Below are 12,403 nucleotides of genomic sequence, written 5' to 3'. Positions count from 1 at the left end.
TTTCGCTCAGCTGCGAGGAGTCCGTGGTGCTCCCGGGCTGCCGCTCCCTTGAGCGGAGCTTCCCTTCTCCCGCATGGCTCTCGCGGGGGGCTCTGGCTCGTCCGCTGCAGTTCCAGGGCCGTTGCTGTGTGTTTGTATCTTGTATTTTCGATGCACCAGGAATGCTTCGCCGTGAGGATCAGTTGCCCGAAGTGGTTTGTACTTGTTTCGGTGTCTAGACAACGCCATGTTCGGAGGGGCCAGCTGGGGGGGCCTCCCAGCCTGCTCTTGTGCTCAGGAATACAACGAAGCTGCTACATCCACTGGGAAATCTGCATCTGCAGAGCGCGAGCGCGTCTCCTTCCCCGCCCCGGCAGCGACGCGGGGCAGCTCCTGCCTGCCGGGGGGACGCGAGGCGGCGGTGGCGACGGCGCTGGTCCGCGACGGCTGCTGCGTGTGCGTGCGCTGGTTCTTTGTGTCGCCTGCACCAAATAAACCGCCTTTTCCGGATGCCGCAGTCTGTCGTAGCTCCGCGCGCGTCTCCCCCACGCTGGGACGCTGTGGGTGCCCCCCCAGCACCATTTCCGTCCTCCGCAGCTCGCTCCGGCCTCTGCTCCCTGGGCCTTTGCCCAGGAGCCAGGACCCCTAGGATGGGGCTCTGCTCCCTGGGGGCAGCTGGGGCCCCTCTGGCCCTCGGTGGCCACCCCCTCCCCAAACAGGAGCAGCCCCCCGTAAGTGGCTCTGCCACGCTCCCAGAAGATGTAGTGCCTCCCCCCGCCCCCAGGAGGGGTTGTGCGTCGTCCAAGCAGCCTGCGCTGCGCCTCCCTTTCCTCATCTTTAAAAATAGAAGCGGGGTGTGGGGGCTCCCTGGCGGGGGGGATTTCAGCAGACCCCCCCCGCCCCCAACTCCTCTGGCCTCCGTGCAGGGCCAGGCCCTGGTCGCCCCCACAAAAACAACCGCCGCGTCACGGACAGGATTCGAACCTGTGCGGGGAAACCCCATTGGATTTCGAGTCCAACGCCTTAACCACTCGGCCACCGTGACTCCCGCACCACCCTGCGCCGCGCTCCGCCTAGACGGGCGCCGCGGCCGCCTCCGCCCCGCCCCGCGAGCGCCGCTCGCCCCGCGCCGGGCCCGGGCGGCCGCATTCGGCCCGGCCCCGCGGGGCGCGGCCCGGGCTCGCACCGCGCTTTGCTTCGCCGCCGCTCCCGGCTCCGTGCGCGCCGGGCTGCTCCCCCCGGGGCCTCCCGACGGCCACCCGCCCCCGCCGGGGCCGGCAGGGGGCGGTGCGAGCGCGGCTGTTCCCGGGGCCGGCAGGGGGCGGTGCGAGCGCGGCCGCTCCGGGGCCGGCAGGGGGCGGTGCGAGCGCGGCTGTTCCCGGGGCCGGCAGGGGGCGGTGCGAGCGCGGCCGCTCCGGGGCCGGCAGGGGGCGGTGCGAGCGCGGCCGCTCCGGGGCCGGCAGGGGGCGGTGCGAGCGCGGCTGCTCCCGGGGCCGGCAGGGGGCGGTGCGAGCGCGGCCGCTCCGGGGCCGGCAGGGGGCGGTGCGAGCGCGGCTGTTCCCGGGGCCGGCAGGGGGCGGTGCGAGCGCGGCTGCTCCCGGGGCCGGCAGGGGGCGGTGCGAGCGCGGCCGCTCCGGGGCCGGCAGGGGGCGGTGCGAGCGCGGCTGCTCCCGGGGCCGGCAGGGGGCGGTGCGAGCGCGGCTGTTCCCGGGGCCGGCAGGGGGCGGTGCGAGCGCGGCCGCTCCGGGGCCGGCAGGGGGCGGTGCGAGCGCGGCTGCTCCCGGGGCCGGCAAGGGGCGGTGCGAGCGCGGCTGCTCCGGGGCCGGCAGGGGGCGGTGCGAGCGCGGCCGCTCCCGGGGCCGGCAGGGGGCGGTGCGAGCGCGGCCGCTCCGGGGCCGGCAGGGGGCGGTGCGAGCGCGGCCGCTCCCGGGGCCGGCAGGGGGCGGTGCGAGCGCGGCTGCTCCCGGGGCTGGCAGGGGGCGGTGCGAGCGCGGCTGCTCCGGGGCCGGCAGGGGGCGGTGCGAGCGCGGCTGCTCCCGGGGCCGGCAGGGGGCGGTGCGAGCGCGGCCGCTCCGGGGCCGGCAGGGGGCGGTGCGAGCGCGGCCGCTCCGGGGCCGGCAGGGGGCGGTGCGAGCGCGGCTGTTCCCGGGGCCGGCAGGGGGCGGTGCGAGCGCGGCCGCTCCGGGGCCGGCAGGGGGCGGTGCGAGCGCGGCCGCTCCGGGGCCGGCAGGGGGCGGTGCGAGCGCAGCCGCTCCCGGGGCCGGCAGGGGGCGGTGCGAGCGCGGCTGTTCCCGGGGCCGGCAGGGGGCGGTGCGAGCGCGGCTGCTCCCGGGGCCGGCAGGGGGCGGTGCGAGCGCGGCTGTTCCCGGGGCCGGCAGGGGGCGGTGCGAGCGCGGCCGCTCCGGGGCCGGCAGGGGGCGGTGCGAGCGCGGCTGCTCCCGGGGCCGGCAGGGGGCGGTGCGAGCGCGGCCGCTCCGGGGCCGGCAGGGGGCGGTGCGAGCGCGGCTGTTCCCGGGGCCGGCAGGGGGCGGTGCGAGCGCGGCTGTTCCCGGGGCCGGCAGGGGGCGGTGCGAGCGCGGCCGCTCCCGGGGCCGGCAGGGGGCGGTGCGAGCGCGGCTGTTCCCGGGGCCGGCAGGGGGCGGTGCGAGCGCGGCCGCTCCCGGGGCCGGCAGGGGGCGGTGCGAGCGCGGCTGTTCCCGGGGCCGGCAGGGGGCGGTGCGAGCGCGGCCGCTCCGGGGCCGGCAGGGGGCGGTGCGAGCGCGGCCGCTCCGGGGCCGGCAGGGGGCGGTGCGAGCGCGGCTGTTCCCGGGGCCGGCAAGGGGCGGTGCGAGCGCGGCTGCTCCCGGGCCGGCAGGGGGCGGTGCGAGCGCGGCTGTTCCCGGGGCCGGCAGGGGGCGGTGCGAGCGCGGCTGCTCCGGGGCCGGCAGGGGGCGGTGCGAGCGCGGCTGCTCCCGGGGCCGGCAGGGGGCGGTGCGAGCGCGGCCGCTCCGGGGCCGGCAGGGGGCGGTGCGAGCGCGGCCGCTCCGGGGCCGGCAGGGGGCGGTGCGAGCGCGGCCGCTCCGGGGCCGGCAGGGGGCGGTGCGAGCGCGGCCGCTCCGGGGCCGGCAGGGGGCGGTGCGAGCGCGGCCGCTCCCGGGGCCGGCAGGGGGCGGTGCGAGCGCGGCTGTTCCCGGGGCCGGCAGGGGGCGGTGCGAGCGCGGCCGCTCCGGGGCCGGCAGGGGGCGGTGCGAGCGCGGCTCCCCGCCGCCGGCAGGGGGCGGCCCGGCGCGGCCCGGCGCGGCGCGGCGCGGCGCGGCGCGGCTCGGCGCGGGGGGAGGCGGCGCGGCCCGCTGGAAGATGGCGGTGCGGAAGAAGGACGGCGGCCCCAACGTCAAGTACTACGAGGCCTCGGACACCGTCAGCCAGTTCGACAACGTCCGCCTCTGGCTCGGCAAGAACTACAAGAAGGTAGGTAGGGCCGCGCCGCCGCCGCCGCCGCCGGGCCCGGCCTGTCACGGCGGCGCCGCGCCCGCCCCTCCCCGCCACGGGCGAGCGCCGCCCCCCCGCCGGGCTCCCCCCGCTCCCCGGCGGGGTGTCAGCGGCGGCGGGGGGCGGCTCACCCCCCCCCCCGGTGCCGCCGCAGTACATCCAGGCCGAGCCCCCCACCAACAAGTCGCTGTCGAGCCTGGTGGTGCAGCTGCTGCAGTTCCAGGAGGAGGTGTTCGGCAAGCACGTCAGCAACGCGCCCCTCACCAAGCTGCCGGTGAGCCCCGCGCCCCGCCCCGCGCCCCCCGCCCCGTGCGCTGCACCCTGCACCCTGCGCCGTGCACCCTGCACCGTGCACCCTGCACTACACCCCGTGCCGTGCACCCTGCACCCCGCATCCCATGCCACACCCCGACTGCACCCCCTAAGCATCCAGACTGCCCCCCCGAAACACCCAGCCTGCCCCCCCGAGACAGCCAGGGTTGTGCCTACGTCAAAGCACCCAGACATCACCCCGAGTCACCTGGGACTGCACCCCCAAAGCATCTGGGACTGCACCCCCCCCAAAATGCCCAGACTTCACCCCAAGACACCTGGGACTGTGCCCTCCCCCCCCCCCGAGTCAGCCAGGACTGTGCCTCCTCAAGACACCCAGAACAGCACCCCAAAACACCTGGAACTGCACTCCCAAAACGTCTGAGACTGCCACCCCGAGACAACCGGGTCTGCACCCCGTGACACCGCGGATAATGCCCCCAAAATACCTGGGGCTGTACCCTAGGGTCACCTGGGGATGCACTCTGCTAATGGCTGCTGCACCCCAAAGACAAGGTCTGGCCTGGCGATGGCTTGGGGACTGCGCCCCAAAGAGCCCCAGGACTGCGCCCCAGAGACCCCCGGGGACAGCACGGCACAGGGACTGTGCCCTGGTGACACCTGGGCCCTGATCTATGGGCCGTGCCCCAGAGCGGGACGGTGTCCCGACAGCACCCAGGAACTGCGCCCCGACCTAGGGACAGCGCTCCAGACGGGGGGGCCATGGCCCGACACCCCCCGGCCGGCCGCCCTCCGCCCCGCTCCCCTGACCCCTTTCCTCCGCTTGCAGATAAAATGCTTCTTGGATTTCAAGGCGGGAGGAGCCCTGTGCCACATCCTGGCGGCGGCCTATAAATTCAAGAGCGACCAAGGATGGTGAGCTGGCGCCTTTGGCCCCCGTGACGGCGGGAGCGCGAGCGCGGCCGGGGGGCTGTGGGGGGGGCACCGTGTCCTCCCCCCCCACCCCAGGGCCGGGGGAGGCGGGAGCCGGTCGGGTCCCTTCCCCCCCGCCCCGGGGTGGTCTCCGGCCTGACGGGCCCATCTCCCCAGCAAGCATGTGGTGGGGCAGGGGCCGAGGACCCCGCCGCGGGCTCGGGGCTCCCTCCCTGTCCCCCCAGGCAGGCTGTGAGCAGCTGATGAGGAGACCTGAGCTGTGGCTTTCATGAGAGTCGCTCTTTTCTTCCAATAAGGCGGCGTTTCGATTTCCAGAATCCTTCGCGGATGGACCGCAACGTGGAGATGTTCATGACCATCGAGAAATCCCTGGTGCAGGTAACGGGCGCCGCCCCCCGCCCCTGCCGCCCCCGGCCCCGCTCCCTCGCCCCCGCTCACAGCTCTGCTCTGCTGCCTTCCTTCCCCAGAACAACTGCCTGGCCCGGCCCAACATCTTCCTGCACCAGGAGATCGAGCCCAAGCTGCTGAGCAAGCTGAAGGACATCGTCAAGAGACACCAGGTAGGCGGCAGCGCCTGGGGGGGGCCTCATCCAGCGCGTGGTCCCGGTGCCCAGCCTGGCGGTCCGACCGCCCCCTCCGCTCCCTCGCAGGGCACGGTGACCGAGGACAAGAGCAACGCGTCCCACGTTGTCTGCCCCGTGCCCGGCAACCTGGAGGAAGGTGGGTGCGCGGCGCAGGGCTCCGCAGCGAGGGCGGCTCGGGCTGCAGAGCCGCCCTGGGGTGTCGGCGGGGACCGGGCGCCTCGGTGCCCTTCCCGCGGCTCCGCAGGCAGCTGCGGTCCGGAGCCGGGGCTCGATGCCGCCGGCACCCGCGCTGACCTGTCTCCCTCGCTTCGTGTCTTCTAGAAGAGTGGGTCCGGCCGGTCATGAAGAGGGACAAGCAGGTCCTGCTGCACTGGGGCTACTACCCGGACAGGTGCGCGAGGCCGGGGCAGCATCCTGCCCGCTCCGAGCCGCGGCCCGCTGCGGAGGCTGCGGGACGGGCTGGCGCCGTGCGCCCCGGCTCACCCCGGCCCCCCGCAGCTACGACACCTGGATCCCTGCTAGCGAGGTCGAGGCCTCCGTGGAGGACGCGCCGACTCCGGAGAAGCCCCGGAAGGTAACGGGGTCCCCGGGCTGCGATGGGGGCGGGGGCCTGGCCCCCTGCCCTGGCCGCCCGCCGGGGGCCGGGTCTCCCTGACTTGCCTGACCCCCCCCTCCCCGGCCCGGCAGGTCCACGCCAAATGGATCCTGGACACCGACACCTTTAACGAGTGGATGAACGAGGAGGACTACGAGGTGACGGACGAGAAGAGCCCCGTGTCCCGCAGGAAGAGGATCTCGGCCAAGACCCTAACGGACGAGGTCGGAGCCCTGGAGCCGGGGGGCTCCGAACACGTGGGGCGGGAGGGTGGTGGGGCCCGGGGCTGCAGCGGGAGCAGTCCCATCCCTGTGAAGGGAGGGGGCGGCAACACCCCCCACCCCGGGGGGCTGCTAACCCTGCTCGGCCCCCAGGTGAACAGCCCCGACTCGGACCGGCGGGACAAGAAGGGGAGCAACTACAAGAAGAGGAAGCGCTCGCCCTCCCCCTCGCCCACGCCGGAGGCCAAGAAGAAGAACACGAAGAAAGGGTGAGGGGGGGCCCAGGCGTCCGGCGCGGCGCTGGGCTGCACCGAGGCCGTCGGGGCCGTGACCGGGCGCCCGGGTCTCGCCTTGGCAGCCCCTCCACCCCCTACAACAAATCCAAGCGTGGGCACCGCGAGGAGGAGCAGGAGGATCTGACGAAGGACATGGACGAACCCTCGCCGGTCCCCAACGTGGAGGAGGTCACGCTGCCCAAAACAGGTTAGGGCCAGGGCAGAGCCGGGAGCATCTCGCCTTCCTCCTCCTCCTCCTCCTCCTCCTGCTGCTCGCCCCGCTGGGCCCCGCGGGGCCGGCAATGGGGGGATCGCCCTTCGCGGGGCGCTCAGCACCTCTTCCCTCCGCGGCGCAGTGAACACCAAGAAGGACTCGGAGTCCGCGCCCGTCAAGGGGGGCACCATGACGGACCTGGGTGAGCCGCGCGCCGGGGGCCGGCCCGGGGGTGGGGGGCGCGTCTGGGGCTGGGCGCTGCGGGGGCCCGTTTGCCGGGCTCCACCGACCCACAGCGTCGCTCCCGTCTCTTCCAGATGAGCAGGAGGATGAGAGCATGGAGACGGCCGGCAAGGTGAGGCCGGCGCTGCGGGACCGTGCCGACGTGCCCGCTGTGCTGCCTGCGCTGAGCCCCCCCATCTCTTGCCCCCTTTCCCCCCAACAGCATCCATTTCGTGTGGCCACAGCCCCTTCCCCCCCCCCCAGCTCCCCCAAGGAAGCCCTTCCCCACCCCAGGGTTGGGGTCTCCATCCTGCCTCGTCCCTCCTCCAGGGCCGGAGCGCCGGCCCTGGCCCTGCCCCGGCCCTGCGGCTGCAGGGATGTTGGAGCAGCAGTGTCCTGCCCCCCGCGTGCGCGAGGGGACCGAAGGTCTGGGTCGCGCCGGCCCCTCTGCTCACGTGGAGCCGGTGCCTCCCAGGACGAGGAGGAGAACAGCACTGGGAGCAAGGGGGAGCAGGCCAAGAACCCAGACCTGCACGAGGACAACGTGACGGAGCAGACCCACCACATCATCATCCCCAGCTACGCCGCCTGGTTCGACTACAACAGGTACGGGGCGAAGGCCGGGAGGGCGCCGGGGCCGGGCAGCCCCGGGGCCGCTGTGCCGGGACCTCTGCGCCTTGCCTTGCAGCGTCCACGCCATCGAACGCCGAGCCCTGCCCGAGTTCTTCAATGGCAAGAACAAATCCAAGACCCCCGAAATGTGAGGCTGCGCCCCGGTCCTGCCCGTGGCCCCCCGCGGCCCCCCGCCCGCCCCGGGGCCGTGGTTTGCCAAGCAAGAGGGTGTTCAGCCGGGCTCGTCTCCCCCCCTCCCCGCAGATACTTGGCCTATCGCAACTTCATGATCGACACGTACCGGCTCAACCCGCAGGAGTACCTGACCTCGACGGCCTGCCGCAGAAACCTGGCCGGGGACGTCTGTGCCATCATGCGGTGGGTCCGGCCGCGGGTGCTGGGCTGGAGCCCCGCGCGGAGGGGATCGCCGCGGCCGGGGCGGGCTGACGCGCTGCTGCCCGCAGGGTCCACGCCTTCTTGGAGCAGTGGGGGCTCATCAACTACCAGGTGGACGCGGAGAGCCGTCCGACGCCCATGGGCCCCCCGCCGACGTCGCACTTCCACGTGCTGGCCGATACGCCCTCGGGGCTGGTGCCGCTGCAGCCCAAGACGCCCCAGGTGGGTGCGTGCGGGGGGGCGGCAGCTTTTGCAGCGGGCAGGAGAGCGGCGGCCGCAGCACGACACCTTCCCGCGGGGGCTTCCTGCCGGCGGCCGCGGGCCGGGGGGGGCTGAGCACAGCTTTGTCTGTGCCTCAGGGTCGGCAGAGCGACGGCGACGCCAAGACGGGGCGCAAGAGCAAAGACATAGAAGACCTCGTCACCGAGACGGTGAAAGGGAAGCCCGAGCTGGTAGGCGGGATCCGTGGGGCCCGTCCCCCCCGCCGCTGGCCGAGGAAGGCCCCTTTCCTCCTCTGCCTCGCGCCCCGCATGCCGCCCTGCCCCGCGGAGGCCTCCGCGGCTCGCCGGGCGCCACCGGCACCGGGAAGGATCGTGGTGGTGGTGGTGGTGGTGGTGGTGGTTGTAGGGGGTGACGCTGGAGGGCTTCGTCCGACTGCAGGGCTTCGTCCGGAGGAGCGTGCGGAGCGGGGGCCGTGCCCCGCCGGCGGCCGCTGCCCCGCGCCGCGCGCCCAGCTCTGCCTCTCCCTCCCCGGCAGCAGCCCTCGGCCGCCCAGCAGATGCTGAACTTCCCCGACAAGAGCAAGGAGAAGCCGGCGGACATGCAGAACTTCGGCCTCCGCACGGACATGTACACCAAGAAGAACGTCCCCTCCAAGGTGGGTGCCCGCGACGCCCGCGACGCCGACGCCGGTGCCGCTGCCCGAGCTCACGCGCTCTCCCCCCTGCAGAGCAAGGCCGCCGCCAGCGCCACGCGCGAGTGGACGGAGCAGGAGACGCTGCTGCTGCTGGAGGTGAGCGTGGGGCACCGCTCCGGGGGGGGGGGTGGATGCACGGACGGCTGCACGGACGGCTGCATGCACGGATGGATGCATGGACAGATGCACGGGCCCACGGATGCATGGGCCCCCCCGTGCTCACCACCCGCCCCTGCAGGCCCTGGAGATGTACAAGGACGACTGGAACAAGGTGTCGGAGCACGTGGGCAGCCGCACGCAGGACGAGTGCATCCTCCACTTCCTGCGCCTGCCCATCGAGGATCCCTACCTGGAGGACTCGGAGGCCTCGCTGGGGCCCCTGGCCTACCAGCCCATCCCCTTCAGCCAGTCGGGCAACCCCGTCATGAGCACCGTGGCCTTCCTGGCCTCCGTGGTGGACCCCCGCGTGGCCTCGGCGGCTGCCAAGTCGGCGCTGGGTAACGCAACGCGTGCGCGGCAGGAGCCTGGCTTTTCCCGGAGGGAGGGGAGGGGGCACCCGCATCCTGGGGTGGGGGCTGGCTCGTGCCCCCTTGAGGCTGCCCCACGGCGAGCGGGGTGGGGAGGGGGCTCAGCCCGGCTCACGCCACCCCCCCCCCCCGGCCGGCTCTGCTCCGCAGAGGAGTTCTCCAAGATGAAGGAGGAGGTGCCCACGGCGCTGGTGGAGGCTCACGTGCGCAAGGTGGAGGAGGCGGCGAAGGTGACGGGCAAAGCCGACCCGGCCTTCGGCCTGGAGAGCAGCGGCATCGCCGGCACCACCTCGGACGAGCCGGAGCGAATAGGTGGGGGCGGAGGGCTTGGTGGGGGGCACTCGGCCTGGCTGCGCAGTGAGTTTGCCAGGTCTCAGCTGGGCTCGTGGCTCTTGCGTCTGCAGAGGAGAGTGGCATCGACGAGGCGCGGGCGGATGCCCAGCCGTCGGAGGAGAAGAAGGAGCCGAAGGTGTGTTGGGGTGTGTGTGCGGGGTGCTCGGGTGCCCCCGGGCTGTGCTGCGGTGGATGTGGGATGGACTCACCTGGTGCCGCTTCCCAGGAGCCCCGGGAAGGTGGCACGGAGGAGGAGGCGAAGGAGAAGCTCGGGGAGCTTCCCAAGAAAGAGGAGGAGAAGGGCAAGGAGGCTGAGAGCGAGAAGGAGTTGGAGAAGAGCGAGGGCGATGGCCTGGGTGAGGCACGCAGAGGGGCACGGGATGGCATGAAATGGTGTGGGAATGGCATGGGATGGTGCAAGGTGGCACCAGATGGTGCATCATGGTGCGAGATGGCACAGGATCGTGCAAGATGGCATGGGATGGTGCAAGATGGCATGAGATGGGGCATCATGGTGTGGGATGGCACAGGATCATGCAAGATGGCATGGGATGGGGCATCATGGCACGGGATGGTGCAAGCTGGCACGGGATGGTGCATCATGGTGCAAGATGGCGCAGGATCATACAAGATGGCATGGGATCGTGCAAGATGGCGTGGGATCGTGCAAGATGGCGTGGGATGGTGCATCATGGCATGGGATGATGCATCATGGTGTGGGATGGCACAGGATTGTACAAGATGGCATGGGATCATGCACGATGGCGTGGGATGGTGCATCATGGCACGGGCTGATGCATCGTGGTGTGGGATGGTGCAAGATGGCATGGGATGGTGCATCATGGTGCGGGATGGCACGGGATCATGCAAGATGGCATGGGATGGGGCATTATGGCATGGGAGGGTGCACAGTGGCATGGGATGGCACAGGGGCCGCGTGCTCAGCGGGTGCCCTTTCTGCCCAGGAGACCTGGAGAAGGACAAGGAGACCAAGGAGGGCCAGGAGGAACCGCCCAAGGAGCTGGCGGAGCCCGAGGCCGAGCGCAAGACCAAGGTGGAGCGCGACATTGGCGAGGGTAACCTCTCCACCGCCGCCGCTGCTGCCCTGGCTGCTGCCGCCGTGAAGGCCAAGGTGAGGTCCCTGGGGGTGGTGGGGCTGCCCCCTGCCCCTCCCGACCCCAGCCAGACCCCATCTTCACCGCTCCCCCCACCCGCATGGCTGCGCAGCACCTCGCCGCCGTGGAGGAGCGCAAGATCAAGTCGCTGGTGGCGCTGCTGGTGGAGACGCAGATGAAGAAGCTGGAGATAAAGCTGCGGCACTTCGAGGAGCTGGAGACCATCATGGACCGGGAGCGCGAGGCGGTGAGCGGGGCGCGCCGGGGCGGGCGCCGGGGCGGGCGCCGGGAGCCCCCCGGTGACCCCGTCCCCCGTCCCCGCAGCTGGAGTACCAGCGGCAGCAGCTGCTGGCCGACCGCCAGGCCTTCCACATGGAGCAGCTCAAGTACGCGGAGATGCGCGCCCGCCAGCAGCACTTCCAGCACATGCAGCAGCAGCAGCAGCAGCAGGCGCCGGCGCTGCCGCCCGGGGCGCAGCCGCTGCCGCCCGCCGGCGCCCCGCTGGCCCCCGCCGCCCACGCGCTCGGCGCGGCCCCCGGCGCGCCGCCCGCCCCGGCCGTGGTGGCCCAGCCCGGCCTGGCGCCGGCCGAGCCGCTGGGGCAGGCGGCGGTGCCGCCGCTGCCGCCGGGCGCCCCGCAGCCCGGCCCGGCCCCCGCCCCGGCCGTCCCGCACGGTGAGCGGAAACGCTGCAAACGGGGTGTTTTTTTTTTTTTTGGAGGGGGGGGGTGGAGGGCGTTGGTGGTGCACGGGGCCGGCGCTAACGCCCGGCCGCGCTTCTCCGGCAGCCCAGGCGCCCTTCGCCGGCCAGCAGCCGCCGTCGCAGAGCCTCGCGGGGACCCTGGCGGGCAGCGCGCACCCCGCCGTGCCCGGTAACGCGCCCGCCGCGCCGCCCGCCATCCCATTTAGCATGGCTAACCCCCTCGCCGACTCCATCGGGGCCACCTTCCCCGCTAACCCGCCCGCCCCCCCTCTGCATGGGGCCCTCGCCAGCAGCATGCCGCCGGGGGGGCCGCTCCCCCCGCCCCCCCCGCACCCGGGGCCGGGCTCCGCCGCCGCGCAGAGCCCGGCCATCGTGGCCGCCGTGCAGGGGAGCCTCCTGCCAAACGCCGGCCTCGGCGCAGGTGAGCAGTCGCTGCCGGGGGGGGGGGGGGACGACGGGGTGCATTGGGCAGGGGGGACACCCAGGGTGGGCTCTGCCCCCCTCCCACCACAGGAGGGGCCGTCGCGTGTGTCCCCCCCCAACTCACCGCGTCTCCCCCCCCCTCCCCACTTCTCTCTCCTTGCAGATCAAGGCCCCCCGCTGCAGACGGACCCCATGGCGCCCAGCCCCAGCACCGCCACCCCCGTGCCCCCCACGCAGTGAGCCCCCGCCCCGCCGCCGGCCTGGGGAGACCGCCCCCCCCCTCCCCCAGCAAGAGGAACCCCCCCGAGGAATCGCCCCCACCCAAAAAACCTCCCTGCTTTGTTTTTTTCTTTTTTTTTAATATGCCCCCCCTTTTTTTTTAAACCGTCGTCCCAGATTTTATTTAAGTGTTCGGTCTCCCCCGGGCAGGCCAGGGACACTGCTCCACCACGGCTATTTATGAGACAGCTCCAACCCCCCCCGGCTACTGGGCATTTAACCCCCCCCCCCCAAAAAAACTCCCATCCCTTATAGCCCCATTTCGTTTTTTTAAATAACAAAAAAAAAAATAAAATTCCAAGTCCCCGGGGCGGGAAGAGCCGGCCTCGCGTCGCAGG

The 12,403-nt window shown here is 73.1% G+C and overlaps 1 protein-coding gene and 1 non-coding gene across 2 annotated transcripts; one reads left to right on the top strand and one right to left on the bottom strand.

Annotated features, from left to right (window-relative positions):
• Positions 1–942: 942 nt before the first annotated feature.
• Positions 943–1,024, bottom strand: TRNAS-CGA (transfer RNA serine (anticodon CGA)). The gene has a single exon. It is a non-coding gene; the product is annotated as a tRNA-Ser (tRNA).
• Positions 1,025–3,259: 2,235 nt separating this feature from the next.
• Positions 3,260–12,390, top strand: SMARCC2 (SWI/SNF related, matrix associated, actin dependent regulator of chromatin subfamily c member 2). Its single transcript, XM_062597479.1, is given in 30 exon segments — positions 3,260–3,426; positions 3,602–3,721; positions 4,550–4,635; positions 4,950–5,031; positions 5,121–5,213; positions 5,304–5,373; positions 5,559–5,628; positions 5,736–5,811; positions 5,925–6,056; positions 6,207–6,322; positions 6,412–6,536; positions 6,685–6,744; positions 6,860–6,897; positions 7,240–7,370; positions 7,453–7,524; positions 7,641–7,754; positions 7,841–7,994; positions 8,132–8,224; positions 8,530–8,649; positions 8,722–8,784; positions 8,927–9,185; positions 9,366–9,527; positions 9,620–9,684; positions 9,775–9,904; positions 10,514–10,680; positions 10,776–10,910; positions 10,988–11,336; positions 11,449–11,688; positions 11,691–11,784; positions 11,950–12,390. Coding segments are annotated over 30 exon segments (3,747 nt in total). The 5' UTR covers positions 3,260–3,315; the 3' UTR covers positions 12,170–12,390.
• Positions 12,391–12,403: the final 13 nt, after the last annotated feature.

Source organism: Rhea pennata, chromosome 29 (assembly GCF_028389875.1).
Source record: "Rhea pennata isolate bPtePen1 chromosome 29, bPtePen1.pri, whole genome shotgun sequence".
NCBI classification, from domain to species: Eukaryota; Metazoa; Chordata; class Aves; order Rheiformes; family Rheidae; genus Rhea; species Rhea pennata.
The sequence above is the reverse complement of the archived record's forward strand: the minus strand, read 5'-3'. Positions and strand labels throughout refer to the sequence as shown.